The 14,538-nt window shown below is 45.0% G+C and overlaps 1 protein-coding gene across 2 annotated transcripts in view; it reads left to right on the top strand.

Moving 5' to 3' along the window:
* The window catches only part of LOC144829521 (C1GALT1-specific chaperone 1-like), a 134,483-nt gene extending 120,266 nt beyond the window's left edge, over positions 1-14,217 (top strand). For both annotated transcript variants that reach the window (XM_078688738.1, XM_078688739.1), the window contains one exon: positions 12,507-14,217. In XM_078688738.1, the coding sequence (XP_078544864.1) occupies positions 12,513-13,466 (954 nt within the window). In that variant the 5' untranslated portion in view covers positions 12,507-12,512 and the 3' untranslated portion in view covers positions 13,467-14,217. The remainder of the gene's footprint in view (positions 1-12,506) is intronic.
* The last annotated feature ends 321 nt before the right edge of the window (positions 14,218-14,538 follow it).

Raw genomic sequence — 14,538 nt, 5'->3', positions numbered from 1 at the left:
TGTAGAGCGGAGAGGGGTTGTAGAGCGAGAGGGGTGTGGATGAGAGGGGTGTAGAGAGAGGTGTAGAGAGAGAGAGGGTGTAGAGAGGGGTGTAGAGAGAGGGGTATAGAGAGGGGGGTATAGAGAGGGGGGTGTACAGAGGGGGGGGTGTAGAGAGAGGGGGTGTAGAGAGAGGGGGGTGTAGAGAGAGGGGGTGTAGAGAGAGGGGTGTAGAGAGAGAGAGGGGTGTAGAGAGAGAGGGGTGTAGAGCGAGAGGGGTGTGGAGAGAGGTAGAGAGGGATGTAGGGAAGGGTGTAGAGAGGGGTGTAGAGAGAGGGGTGTAGAGAGAGAGGGGTGTAGGGGGTGTAGAGGGAGGGGTGTAGAGAGAGGGGTGTAGAGAGAGAGGGGTGTAGATTGGGGGGTGTAGAGAGGGGTGTAGAGAGAGGGGTGTAGAGAGAGAGGGGTGTAGAGAGAGAGGGGTGTAGATTGGGGGGTGTGTAGAGAGGTTTGTAGAAAGAGGGGTGTGGAGAGAGAGAGGTGTAGAGAGGTGTAGAGAGAGGGGTGTAGAGAGAGGGTTGTAGAGAGAGGGGTGTAGAGAGAGGGGTGTAGAGAGAGGGGTGTAGAGAGGGGTGTAGAGAGGGGTGTAGAGAGAGGGGTGTAGAGAGGTATAGAGAGATGTGTAGAGAGAGAGGGGAATGGAGAGAGGGGTGTAGAGAGGGGTGTAGAGAGAGGGCTGTAGAGAGAGAGGTGTAGATAGAGGGGTGTAGAGAGAGGGGTGTAGAGAGAGGGGCGTAGAGAGAGAGAGGGGTGTAGAGAGGGGTGTAGAGAGAGGGGTGTAGAGAGAGGGGTGTAGAGAGAGGGGTGTAGAGAGAGGGGTGTAGAGAGAGGGGTGTAGAGAGGGAGGTGTAGAGAGGGGTGTAGAGAGAGGGGTGTAGAGAGAGAGGGGTGTAGAGAGAGGGGTGTAGAGAGAGAGGGGTGTAGAGAGAGAGGGGTGTAGAGAGAGAGGGGTGTAGAGAGAGAGGGGTGTAGAGAGAGAGGGGTGTAGAGAGAGAGGGGTGTAGAGAGAGAGGGGTGTAGAGAGGGTTGTAGAGAGGGTTGTAGAGAGAGAGAGGGGTGTGGAGAGAGAGAGGTGTAGAGAGAGGGGTGTAGAGAGGGGTGTAGAGAGAGGGGTGTAGAGAGAGGGGTGTAGAGAGGGGTGTAGAGAGGGGTGTAGAGAGGGGTGTAGAGAGGGGTGTAGAGAGGGGGGTGTAGAGAGGGGGGTGTAGAGAGGGGGGTGTAGAGAGAGGGTTGTAGAGAGAGAGGGGTGTGGAGAGAGAGGGGTGTGGAGAGAGGGGTGTGGAGAGAGGGGTGTGGAGAGAGGGGGTGTGGAGAGAGAGGGGGTGTAGAGAGAGAGGGGTGTAGAAAGAGGGTGTGTAGAAAGAGGGTGTGTAGAAAGAGGGGTGTAGAGAGAGGGGTGTAGAGAGAGGGGTGTAGAGAGGGGTGTAGAGAGAGGGGGTGTAGAGAGAGAGGGGGTGTAGAGAGGGGGTGTAGAGAGAGGGGGTGTAGAGAGAGGGGGTGTAGAGAGAGGGGGTGTAGAGAGAGGGGGTGTAGAGAAGGGGGGTGGAGAGAGAGAGGGGTGTAGAGAGAGGGATGTAGAGCGAGAGGGGTGTAGAGCGAGAGGGGTGTAGGGCGAGAGGGGTGTAGGGCGAGAGGGGTGTAGGGCGAGAGGGGTGTAGGGCGAGAGGGGTGTAGAGCGAGAGGGGTGTAGAGCGAGAGGGGTGTAGAGCGAGAGGGGTGTAGAGCGAGAGGGGTGTGGAGAGAGGGGGTGTAGAGAGGGTGTAGAGAGAGAGGGGTGTAGAGAGAGAGGGGTGTAGAGAGAGGGGTGTAGAGAGAGGGGTGTAGAGAGAGGGGTGTAGAGAGAGGGGTGTAGAGAGAGAGGGGTGTAGAGAGAGGGGTGTAGAGAGAGAGGGGTGTAGAGAGAGAGGGATGTAGAGAGAGAGGGATGTAGAGAGAGAGGGATGTAGAGAGAGGGGTGTAGAGAGAGGGGTGTAGAGAGAGAGGGGTGTAGAGAGAGAGGGGAGTAGAGAGAGTTAAGGAGGTCCTTTATCTAAGATGACGTATTCATTACACGTCCTTAATTTACCAAGAATATGCGAGAATATGTCTACACATTACCATACATTGAAAACATCTTAAATTATGTGCTTGCAACAAAGTGTAAACAGATCAGTGGCCTTTTGCTCACACTACAGATTTTAAGTTTATTCCGGATTAAAAGCAGCTTGGGTGGTGTGTACTTATAGAAATAGGAAACGTGTTAATTCCTTAACAGGTGTTGACGCAAGTCATGTCAGAATTGTGGAATAATTAGCCAGAAAAATAACCCTGTGTCAATACAGAAGGTTTGAGAAATAAGTGCTTGAGTGTATGCCTTATCAACGATCTCTCTTGGTATGCAAAGTGAGATTCAGTACCATCATCTTCCAAAACAAGTCAGACCCAAGAGTGGTCTTTTGCGTGAGGGTTTTGTACAGGCCTTGGTATACAAGACTTATTTTGTAACAGTAATCTAAAAAATGCAATGAGAAGGCATGAAAACAAGCATTGGCATTGCCAATAGGTCTCGCTTGTGGGACCTTATAAGTATTTAGTATTGAAGCATTTAAAAACAAGCTCCTGGCATTGCTGTGGGGAGGGGGGAAGAGAAATGCACGGCCGTGAAAGTGGCTCTCGGAGGCGCATTCCTTTGAAGTGTCGGGTCTGATGCAATTATGCGAGGCAGGCTGGTTAGGAAGCAAATGGCAAGGGAGGGAGGCTGAGGCTTTGATGTGGGGAGTCACAAGTGAAGTGAATAATTAGGGGAGGAGAACTGGCAGGCTGATAGGCAGAAGGCTCAGGCAAGCTCGTGCACGAAGGAGCTTGCTGTCACGTGATTCACGTGAACTTAATGAAAACCGCAGCGCAAGAAGCCCTTGGTTTCACGAGGATTTCGAGCACTTGAATTCTCACTCCCTCAATGCGCTTGCGCATTGATAAGTCGCGAGACCTAAAAAGGACCTGTTGAAACATTATTTGAACAGTTTTCTAGGAGGCAGAAGATCTGTGTCTCTTAAATACTCAAAACTAATCTCACCAAACATGCAATATACCAGATGTCATTGAGTTCAAACTGCAGAGAGCACATCAACTTGGGAAGCCTAACCCCAAAAGATACAGGTATGATTCTATTTTTCCTAGAATACACTGAACTCATGAAATTGGTTACCTTTGGACAAATTCTTCATCAGAAAAAGTCTAACAATGGGTAATACTACAACAATAACAAAACAAACAAAACATATAGCCACAGACATGCAGAACATTACCGTGATGATCTGGGATAATATCACAGACAGTACTTGTAGTTGCTGATAAGAAATAGAGGCCTCCAGGCGACACAGTGGCTCACACCATTATGCTGCAAGTTCTTTATCGACTACCATCCAATTCTATTAAACTAAAACCTTGCCGCCTATACTACAGGTACTTCGCAATGTTATAAGATGCAAAGGATTTTAGGAGGTCAGATGCTCATTACCATACCAATTTATAAACAGTTTCTAAATGTGTCCATCCTACTGTCTTCTTGGTCAGGAAGAGTGGTGCGTGGTGACATGGGATTTTGAGCCCATCTGTAGGTTGCCATCACCACCACTGAATCTCCTATGAGTTTCCCAATGACACAACTGTTAGCATCATCCAGAGCCTCATATTTTCTGTCCAAACAACAACCACTGTGCATGTGGCTGGCGTATTCATGATCTTTTTAGTTTCTTGCTACATAAGGTCAGTGGCTGATCACATTTCAAGATGGGTCTTTACAGTAACATATAAAGCAGTAATTTCTAGTTTTTCTTGTTCTTTACCTTTGCAGGAGGGCCCATCTACTTTTTCAGTGTTTTTTTCCTACGGCCTCTTTGCTTGCTTGTCTGCTCCCAGTTATGTCTCCCTAAACCGACAGATTATCTGGACACAGCACAATACTTTACATATGTTACGCATATTTGTTGTCCTTGATATGTGTTTAGAACCAGGAACATTCCAGAAGTCCCTTACAGTATTATTGGACATGTTTTATTTCTAGGTACTTTAATCTTACAATTTTAATTGTTCAAGGCAACTCCTACAGGTTTAAGGTTCATTAAGAGTTGCATGGTAAGTGTGAGGTCATGCTTTGTGTATTTGTAAAGCGCACTATCCCCTGAGAGGGTATCCTGGCACTGAGCAAGGGTGTGTGCCTAGCCCGGACTATGTTGGAATCAATAACATCGGGTGTGTGGAATTACCACCACCAGATCATTGACATGCCTAATGACGCACTAGATGTCAAAGGTAAGTCGAAAACTACTAATGTCTAGACTATGCATGAATGAAGACTATAGAAACAGAAATCTCATGGGATGACACCAATTTCTGGGTTTCAACATAAATTGCACACGTGTAACCTGCAACTTTTTTCAAGGGTATATCAGTGGTATAGCAAGGGTAACAAGGACTCTAAAGCAAGCAAGGAAGGACAATGGGGCGTGCATTCCCCGGCTTGTAAGAAAAAACAGCAATAATTGGGGTGAAAGGAACCCCTCAGAATTCGTTGCACCCGCACTTTGCTGACTACGCCAGTACGGAGTACGCCCCTTACACCTCATGAAATCCTTTTTAAATCGGCCCGATGACAAATACCTGGATGGCATGTAAAAGATAGGCCACTTACGATATCTAACCACGTAAAAAAAACTTACATCTGCTATGCCTCCTAAATGTGTTCCACAGAGCTCCCGCGTCGCCGACTCCCGCGCGCCTCATTCTGCTGATATTTCTGCCTCAGACACAACACGCGGTTCTTCCTGAAAGGGTGCCCCTGCTCTGAAACCCAACCCTGGAAATACCGCACTCCGCTTGGAAACCCAGTGAAAGAAGAAAAGCATGCGCCAAGAAAGATTAGTAAATCTCTGAACGTCTGGACGTTAAGTACAAACGGGGCCTTTCTTATAATGTGGTTCCTCCTCATTCATCAATATTAAAGGCACCTTCGAAGCACCTGACAAAACACAAGTTCGGAGCTGAAAGAGGAACGGACTTGCGTTCCGCGGGCCACGCAGATAGCCCCGTGGCTTCTGAAACTAGTGACACTGGTGAGTGAGCGACGCTCTGGCACACTTTTCAACTTGCTCCCTAGCAACGGGACTAGGCGGGACCCGAGTAACAGCAGCTCCAGGGCAACAGCTCACTAGGACGTAAGTGACTCAAGTATGTGGATCAAAAGAAAAGTGCCATTTAGTGCATGGGGAGGGGGCATATTTACAAGGCCGGGAGAGAAAATAAAGAAAAAAATGAGGCGAGAGTTATTGTTATTGTTATTGTTATTTGTGATTTGTATCGCGCCTATTCACCTGCAGGTCTCTAGGCGCTCGGAAATCGATGGTAAAACAACAACTTGGTAATCATAAAAAGGCGTCCGCTATCCTATATCGCACTCATAGATCTTCTAAACAGCAGTGTTTTTAGCACCTTTCTAAACCGTAGGAGATTCCCTTCCCTGCGCAGCGTCTCAGGTAGTGTGTTCCATAACTGAGGAACTAGCACAGAGAAGGCTCTCCCTCCCTTGGTCACAAGTCTGTACCGAGGACAGACCAGTAACAGAGTCTGAAGATCTAAGAGTTCTCATTGGGCTGTACACCACCAGACGATCTTTAATGTAGGCAGGTGCCAGACCATATATTGCCTTATGAGCTGTGCACAGGTTCTTAAATTCCACACGCTCTTTGATAGGGAGCCAGTGCAGGCTCTTTAACAGTGGGGATGCTTTCGATCGTCTTGGTAGCCTGAAGATGACGTGCAGCATCATTCATGACGACCTGTAGCCTGTTTGTTAAAGTTTTCGGCAGGCCAAGATAGAGGGCATTCCCGTAATCCAGCCTCGAGATCACCGTGGCCGCAACGATGGAGCGCATCATCGATTGGGAGAGAACGGGGGCTAGCTTCCGTAGTTGTCGAATGATGTTAGTGCAGCTTCCCACCACGGAAGAGATCTGACTAACCATAGATAGATCACAGTCCAGCTTGATCCCCAGGCTCTTTACATTCAGGCTGGGTTTTGGAGACGGACCTAACTCCGCAGGCCAATAGAGGTCACACCATGGTGAGGTGGCAGATGGAATCACCAGTACCTCGGTCTTATCTGGGTTAATTTTCAAAAGATTTTCCGTCATCCATTGAACAGTGTACCTCAAGATGTTCTGGGCGTGGAGTTGTGCGGCGTTGGTGTTATCGACACTCAGCAACAGCTGTGTGTCGTCCGCATAATTAAATACTGTACAGCCCATGCATGCCAGGGAAGCAATCAGGGGTTGCAGGTAGAGATTGAATAGCAGTGGGGACAGGGCCAAGCCCTGAGGCACCCCACATTCTAGAGTCCCCACCTCAGAGATTTCATCCCCAAGTTGTATCCTTTGGGCCCTTCCTAAAAGGAAGGATTGCAACCACCTGAGCGCCAGGCCTTTAATCCCGAAGTCACTCAGTCTCTCCAGGAGCAGGGCATGGCTGACGGTATCGAACGCCGCTGAAAGGTCTAATAAAATCAGGGCGCTCGGTTTCTTACCGTCAGCTAAGCCTCTCAATTCATCCAGCACCGAGAGCATCACCAACTCGGTGCTGTGATGGGCTCGAAACCCTGCCTGTCGTTCATGAAGCAGGTGGTGACCCTCCAAATACCTGGACAAGGATTTTAATATATGTTGTTCCAGTATTTTTGAAAGAAATGGCAGTTGAGAAATAGGCCTATAGTTCTTCAGCACAGCGGGGTCTGCGCCAGGTTTCTTCAGTAGGGGTCTCACCCGTGCTTCCTTAAGCTCAGCTGGTATATACCCCGTCTCCAAAGATCTATTAAGAAGGGCGATGATACGTTCCTCCAATAAGGGGCGAGCTACCTGAAAGACCCTGGGAGGACACGGGTCTGCTGGAGATCCAGATTTGATTTTACCCATCAATTGTTCCAGGCTCAGTGTATCAATCTCTGGAAACCGTGCGATGGAGCAGTCAACTGGTTTATGAGGGACTTTGGGCAAGGCCATCCCCTTTGCCATGCCACTTTTTATGTCCTGGATAATAGATCTTACTTTCTCCAAAAAATATCCCTGGAAGGCATTGCAGTTTATGGGTGGCTGAGAAGATAACGAGATAGACGAAAGGAGGGTCCGGCTGGGTGCTGGGAAAGAGGCTAAAAGGGCTGAAAGGGAGGGGAGAATGCACGTAGCACATTCCAATGAAGTCTGGTGGGGGCGGGGGTGGGGAGAAGGCATATGGTGTTTGAGTGAGCAGCCTTTGATGTGCGAGCGAGTGGGAGGGAACAGCAGGGGGCGGAGAAGCAGATTGCCTTCAAGGCAGGAGGCAGGCAGAAGGCTCGGGCAAGCTCGTGCACGAGAGCACATGCACTCGTGGAAATCCTCTTTTTTGGGCTCTTGGTTTAACTCTTGGTTTCACTGCTATAGACTCGTCCTATTCCATTCCTGCGGAACGGAAATAGGCCGAGACCTAAAAAACCCAGAAACAGCTGAAAGGACATCACACCTCTTTGACTGCCAGTGGCATTATAAGTTCACCCTCTGTCCCACGCTAAGCTCTCCAGCCACCGATTATTTGCTGTCAACTGGCCAGGTGAAAGGAAAGAGTATTAATTTATGATCCTGCCACTTTTCCTTCAAGAGCCATGAGAAAAGAAGTTGTAAATGCGGTATCAGGGTTACTAAATGCAAGCCAGAGCTAAAACATTCCACCCCCCTGTAAACCCCATGTGTGATGTAGGGTTATCATGGATAATAACAGGATAATACCAGGTGCACACACTGCAAATCAAACCAAATGTGACTTACATCCGGCCTTGCTGAGAACTACTTTACTGGCCAGCTGTGCTTTAAAATCCTCTATTCACCAAATATGGTGTAGTCGAGAGAATGACCCTCTGTGTTATGCATGTCACACGATCAGCTAAGAGATTCTCCCACACTACAATTTTGACTCGGCTCCGAGGATGTATCCTTCACCCCTGCTTGCCGTGTTACCCCCCCCCCCCCCTCCCCCTACACTACTCTCAAAGTTTGAGTCAAGTTGCATCCCTGTGGGTGGGACACATTCAGCTAGTTATAGCAGTGGCAGCTGCTATCATTGCTTCGTGGTGTGTCGTACGGGAGGAAAACAATCAAAACTAAACATCCTTAAAATTATTAAAATACACTTACCTGCAGCTCCGATAGCTGCTGCCTTGCTCCTCTCGTCCGATCCTAGACTCTGGCTGCACACACAGTGCAGGCTCTCAGATGCCAATTCCAGTGCTTCTCTCATGCTGGTAATACATTTCCCAGCAAGAGAGAAGCGCTGGGATTGGTCTAAGCGGCTTCGTTTGCTGCTCAGACAGTGCCTGGGAGCCTTTGGTGTTTCTCTAACTTGGCTGTGCAGCACAGCTGGGTTAGAGAAACCCAAGTGCACATGTCTGTTCAGCCAGCCTAAAACGGCCGGCCAAAAAGACGCGCATTTAAAAGTGCCCACCACTCCTCCCCCTGCCATGCCTGTCACACAGGATTGCCTGGCCCCGCCCTGCTGAAGACTCGCGTCATCAACTGTCAGACAGGCAAAAATAAAATGGTAATAAAATACTTTCATTATTTTATTTTTCCTCTTTTTGCAGGGGGTGCTCCTCCGCCATTACGAATGAGCCGCCCCTAAGTCCTAGACTAAAGCACAGAGGTCCTAGCACTTTATTCGCCCAGATTGTTGAGTCCATACACACAAGGTGAAAAATGACAATATCCTTGTGGCGGACTATAATGCCAGGACTGGCTGATGTCGTCACATAAGACATGGGGCCACTTTGCAGGTACTCAAAATGTTGTGCTTGTATAGTGCTTCATAAGTTGTTCCTTGTTTGCAAACATTGGATTAGGCTACTGTTTGTTTTCTATATAAATTGTACAGGTTTAGAATAAACATCAAGATTAAAATCTGAACCTTTCATTCACAACCATATACATGCAGGGAAAAACAAGTATTTATACCCGCTAGAAAGTGCAGGCTCAAAGACAGAAATCTGGGGATATACAAACAAAAAAAACAGCAATAGGCTATAATTACTGCATGTTAATTGTGAGACAGCCAGTAAAAGGAGATACTGGGTCTATCAGGATTATAATTTGTGGGGTTTCACACTGAGATTTCGGATCCTGGAATTAGCTGAAATCGCCATGTGAAACACTGGGGAAAGCCAGTGACCAAAGCGCATTAGAACAAGCATGGACAAAGCCAATAGGTCTCAGCAATGCCAGAGTAATTGGTATTGCCAGTGTGTTTTAGACATGTTGTATAGCAGCATGACAAAGTCCTTGAAAAAAAGAACTGTGACGTGGCTAGGGCAGGCTGTGTCCTAGTGCTTGTTTGCATTGCTGCAGGGGTGGGACAAGCAAGACAGCACTGGGGAGGTTCAAGCAACACAACTCGAGCCAATGTCAGTCAGTCAGTCCGTGAATATATTTCCAAAATATAGAGAACTTTAGCGGCACGTGAAGCTAAAGCACTGCTAAGTGCAGTGCCCACATTCGGTTAAGGGAAACTGAAAGGTAGGCAGTCTATAATAACTATATACGGTGTCCATTTTTCAAAGGACCCAGGTTTCAGTTTATGTTGAGTTTTAACAGGGTATACCCAGAAAAACTACCTGACCTGGGTCATAACAATAGTACGTTTAGAAAGGGTCAGGGTAGTACCTGTAATTCTACAATCGCATTAATGATCCACCACAAATTAAATGTTTTCATAATGCATCATCACATCTGGTTTATTTTCACAACATAAATGAAAAAGGGAAAAAATCATAGTTATTCACTGCTTTTATAAATCAAAGCATCCATATAACTCCATGTATCTGTTCATGGAAAACATTTGGTTCTCAAAGTAGAACATTCATTGATAACTTTTGTGAATCAAAGTATTAATGTAGTTTTATGAAACTACTTGATGCATATTATATCACATTCAATAGCATAAAGTGCTCTCAATGAGGATAGAGAAAGGAAGGTTTTGGGTGAGATGGGGGTGATTGGGTTGATGGGGGTGATTGGGTTGATGGGGGTGATTGGGTTGGTGGGGGACTGGGTAAAGGTGGTGTTACATGAACACAATTAAAAGTATATACAGTTAGACCTTTACAGCCTAAACTACTAGACTACCTCACATCCTCACACCATAGGACCGAAATAAATTGACTCACCGGGACCTATGTGCTATGAGTATAGGGAACTACGGACCAATATAGGCTGTAAAGGTCTAACTGTATATAAATTTAATTGTGTTCATGTCACACCGCCTTTACCCAGTCCCCCACCAACCCAATCACCCCATCTAACCCAAAACCTTCCTTTCTCTATCCTCACTGAGAGCACTTTGAAATTGAATGTGATATAATATGCATCAAGTAGTTTCATAAAGCTACATTAATACTTTGATTCACAAAAGTTATTAATGAATGTGCTACTTTGAGAACCAAATGTTTTTCATGAACAAATACATGGAGTTATATGGATGCTTTGATTTATAAAAGCAGTGAATAACTATGATTTTCTTCCCTTTTTCATTTATGTTGTGAAAATAAACCAGATGTGATGATGAATTATGAAAACATTTAATTTGCGGTGAATCATTAATGCGATTGTAGAATTACAGGTACTACCCTGACCCTTTCTAAACATACTACAGGTTTCAGTTTAAGCATATATAAACTTATGTGATAAGATAAGAACAAGATTTACAGGCCTGTTTACAGAAACAGAGCTCGTGAAAACACAAGCGTTGCACATAGATATAAAAAACAAAATGGAAAGCCCTTAAAGGTATCATGTCAAACGTAAACATGTATGTGGGGTAAGGATCAAACTGTGTCCAATGTCAAACATTGGTTGTCTGTATGAATTATTATTCAGTTTCCTGAATAAATGGTATCAGTCATTCTGAGATGTGTGTTTCACAGGCAAAGTATGCCAGTATCAGTCATTTGGGCTTCTTAGATGGTTTAAGAATTGGGGGAAGTGAGCGGCTGGATTTAGCCAATGTTGGTCAGACGGTTTCATTTCCAACACTTGAGGACTTAAGAGGTATGTGTAACTAAAAGCAAAACATTTGAGGGAAACGAGCATCTGGATCAAGCCAATATTTGCTAGTCCGTCAACATATTTCCAAAATATAGAAAACATTAGCGGCACTTGAAACTAAAGGATAGCTAAATGTGGGTGCCCACATTCGGTTAAGGAAAACTGAAAGGTGAGGAGTCTTTAATAAGTATATACTGTGTCCATAATTCACTGAACCAAGGTTTCAGTTTAAGCCTATAAAAACTCATGGAAACAAGACCAGTGAGTCTGCATTCAAAAACTTTGTATGCAACAGTTACCGTAAGTCATTAAAGCATTTAAGCGTATGAGAAAATCAAATCTCAAATGAGTGTCTAACAGGTTCATCTACAGGACCCCGGTTTCATTTTTAAAGCCTGGTTATACGGCAGTACCAGTCTTTCAGAAGAGCATTTAAGTTTATGTAACTGCATAAGTAAAATTGGTGAAAGAGGGCAGGACCGCCTACAAATGAGGAATAAGCAAGACAAATAAAACAAAACAATGTCCTTGGGCCGCAAATCCGCTCACTTTGAAGTCACAGAAAGAAAAGTAACCAGGGATCCTTGGTAGGGAGCGCCTGACATTTGACCTATGTATTTGAATGCACAGCAAATGTGACTAGATAAGAACAAGATTTACAGGCCTGTTTACAGAAACAAAGCTCTGAGCGAGTGAAAACACAAGTGCTCATGTTAACTTCCCTTTATCAAAGAAAAAAGTAGTCTGCAAAACAGATGCTGAAATAAGAGCTGTGGATTGAAAGTAGTATTTGGTCCATACTCAAAGGGGGCTAAACACAGGAAGAGGTATGACTCATGCCATGACAAATAGAAAGAATATGAGAGCAACAAAGGAGTCAGCAAATGGGAAGCCCATGGGCGGGCTGAGGCCTACAAAGTACATCTTTTACAAAAACAAAAGGCTATCCCTCTGCCTAGAACAGTTAAAGTACGCTTGTCGAATAAACACCACCTCTGCACGATGATAAAAAGAAAATTAAGCCTTTTTTATATCCAATCTACACCCACTCTAGTTATGGCATGCTTCATCATTGGGTTCACCCTGAGCCCTAAAAGTCAGGTGGTTCAACCGTATCCCAGGGAGCGCTTTGTATATTATAGAGTCTGGGGGGAAGCTATATGTAACTAAAAATAGCTCATCCACTCCCACGGTATCCCTTTATTAATGTGGTGGGCAGGCAATTATTAAAAGTAATTAATATTCGAAGGGCATGCAAGATATAAGGGTCCTATATCCCTCGTAGCGATTTGTGCTTTACACAGGCTTGTGTTTACAGAGAAACTGGTGTAGTTCATTGATCTATGTGCTAACATTTATCCCTACCCCTTATTTCAGACAAAGATGACTCCTGAAAGTAGATCTTTTGTGAATGGCCTCATGCTTGGGAGTATCTTCTGCATAGTGGTGACTATGCTTGAGCAGATGAATACAAGTCATGACACCAAAAAGCACCGTGAACACCGTCACATCAAAGCACCACAAGCGGAAGAAGTGTCAAAGCTGTTGCTACCTGAACGCCTTGAACTGAGCCGCAGCATTCGCGTGTACTGCCTTATCATGGTCAAGCCAAGAGATATCACTTATTGGGCAGCGGTGAAGGAAACCTGGAGCAAACACTGCGACAAGGCAGACTTCTTTAGTTCTGAAAATGCAAAGGTGTTCAAATCTATCTCCCTGGAAACCGACGACATGTGGAAAATGATGAGGAAAGCTTATCAATATGCATATGAAAATTACAAAGATAGCTACAACTGGTTTTTTATGGTGCTCCCCAAAACCTTTGCTGTTGTAGAAAATTTGAAGTATTTTTTGGTAACAAAAGATCCAGCACAAACTTTCTATGTAGGCCATACTATTAAATCTGGAGAACTTGAGTACGTGGATATGAATGGAGGTATTGTCTTGAGTGTAGAGTCGTTAAGACGCCTTTACCTGGTTCTCAATGACTCAAAGAAGTGCCCCGAAGAGGCAGGAATGATATGGACTATGTCTGCAGATGAACAGCTGGCAGTCTGTCTGAGGTATTGTGGAATACATGCAGAGAATGGAGAAGACTCCGAAAATCAAGAGGTCTTCAACGCACAATCTATTGAAACTCTTATCAGCGATGAAATGAAGAGTCACCCGCAGCAGTTGTGGGACGGATGCTGCTCTGATACAGCAGTCTCCTTTACAGCAATGTCACCCGAACACATGCAGGTCATGATGTATGGGGTTTACCGGCTCAGAGCTTATGGACACACATTCAAAGATGCGTTGGTTTTTTTGCCGCCCAATGGTACAGACAATGATTGAAAGTATGTGGACTGGGCTACAGGTGCAATTGGTTACCTCTCATCAACAGGTGATGATGTATTTTTTTTTAAAAGATTCGTTCTGAATATTATGTCTTTCTATTCTGTGTATTTCCCTGCTTGTGTTACACGTGACAGCCAATCAATTAAAAAGTGTATACTTATGATGATGCTGAACGTGTGTGATTAATATGACAGACATTTAATTGTTACTATTGTGTTCTATCATCGGAAATTCAAGCTTGTGTGAATATATTTGCAGTATATATTTCAAATGCAGACTGCTTTATTTTTACATTAGCCGGTTATTGCTTTTCAGAATTTCTAGATGGTTGACAACTCCATGTCTCTCTCATTATTTTAAACACCACAATCTAGTAGTAGGCAAATAATTGAAAGGGAATCAGGCCACTTTCTATTGTTTTTGCCAAGACTTTCTAACGACAATTAGATTAAGTTATAAAGGTTGAGAACAGAGGGAAGGGTATAGAGGAATCTTCCTGCCAGGTCACTTTGGAACAGGCCATTCAGAATCATACCTCAAGTCCCAATTGAATGATATTGTGACGGGATGCATTTAGCCTTTGTTCGCGGATTTACCACCGCAACCATGTTAGTGATTCATCTTAATTACGCTTTTGGTGAATGTTGCTGCTGCCATTTTATGTGTCTTTATTGTGTTTTTATGTGGTTACTCATATCATGTGCACTAGACTTATGATTTTAAATAAATATTGCATATTTACCCCTTTTGTTCCAGTTTTCTCCAGTGTGCTCTTTAATACGAGAGGTTTTGGGGTTTTACTGACTATCACTGTAATGTCCTGTGGGATTGATCGTGATCTGAAAGACATCTCGCTCAAATATTGCTCAGTGGGTTGAGGAACTGTTGCAGTATAACTGTTTTTCTGATTTAGGTTGCCACATTGACTAAGTCCTTGGTGCTAGGGGGATCTAGAAAAGCAACCACTAGGTTTCTAGAAAAATCTCATAAAAGTACCAAGGTAAAAATATTATTTCACATTCTAGTTCTTTTTCAGAATTTAAAATGATCTTTGGAAGAGGTGAAAGTA

This window comes from Lissotriton helveticus, chromosome 4_1 (assembly GCF_964261635.1).
Source record: "Lissotriton helveticus chromosome 4_1, aLisHel1.1, whole genome shotgun sequence".
NCBI lineage: Eukaryota > Metazoa > Chordata > Amphibia > Caudata > Salamandridae > Lissotriton > Lissotriton helveticus.
Note: the sequence above shows the minus strand (reverse complement) of the source record. Positions and strands in the feature narration are given on the sequence as shown.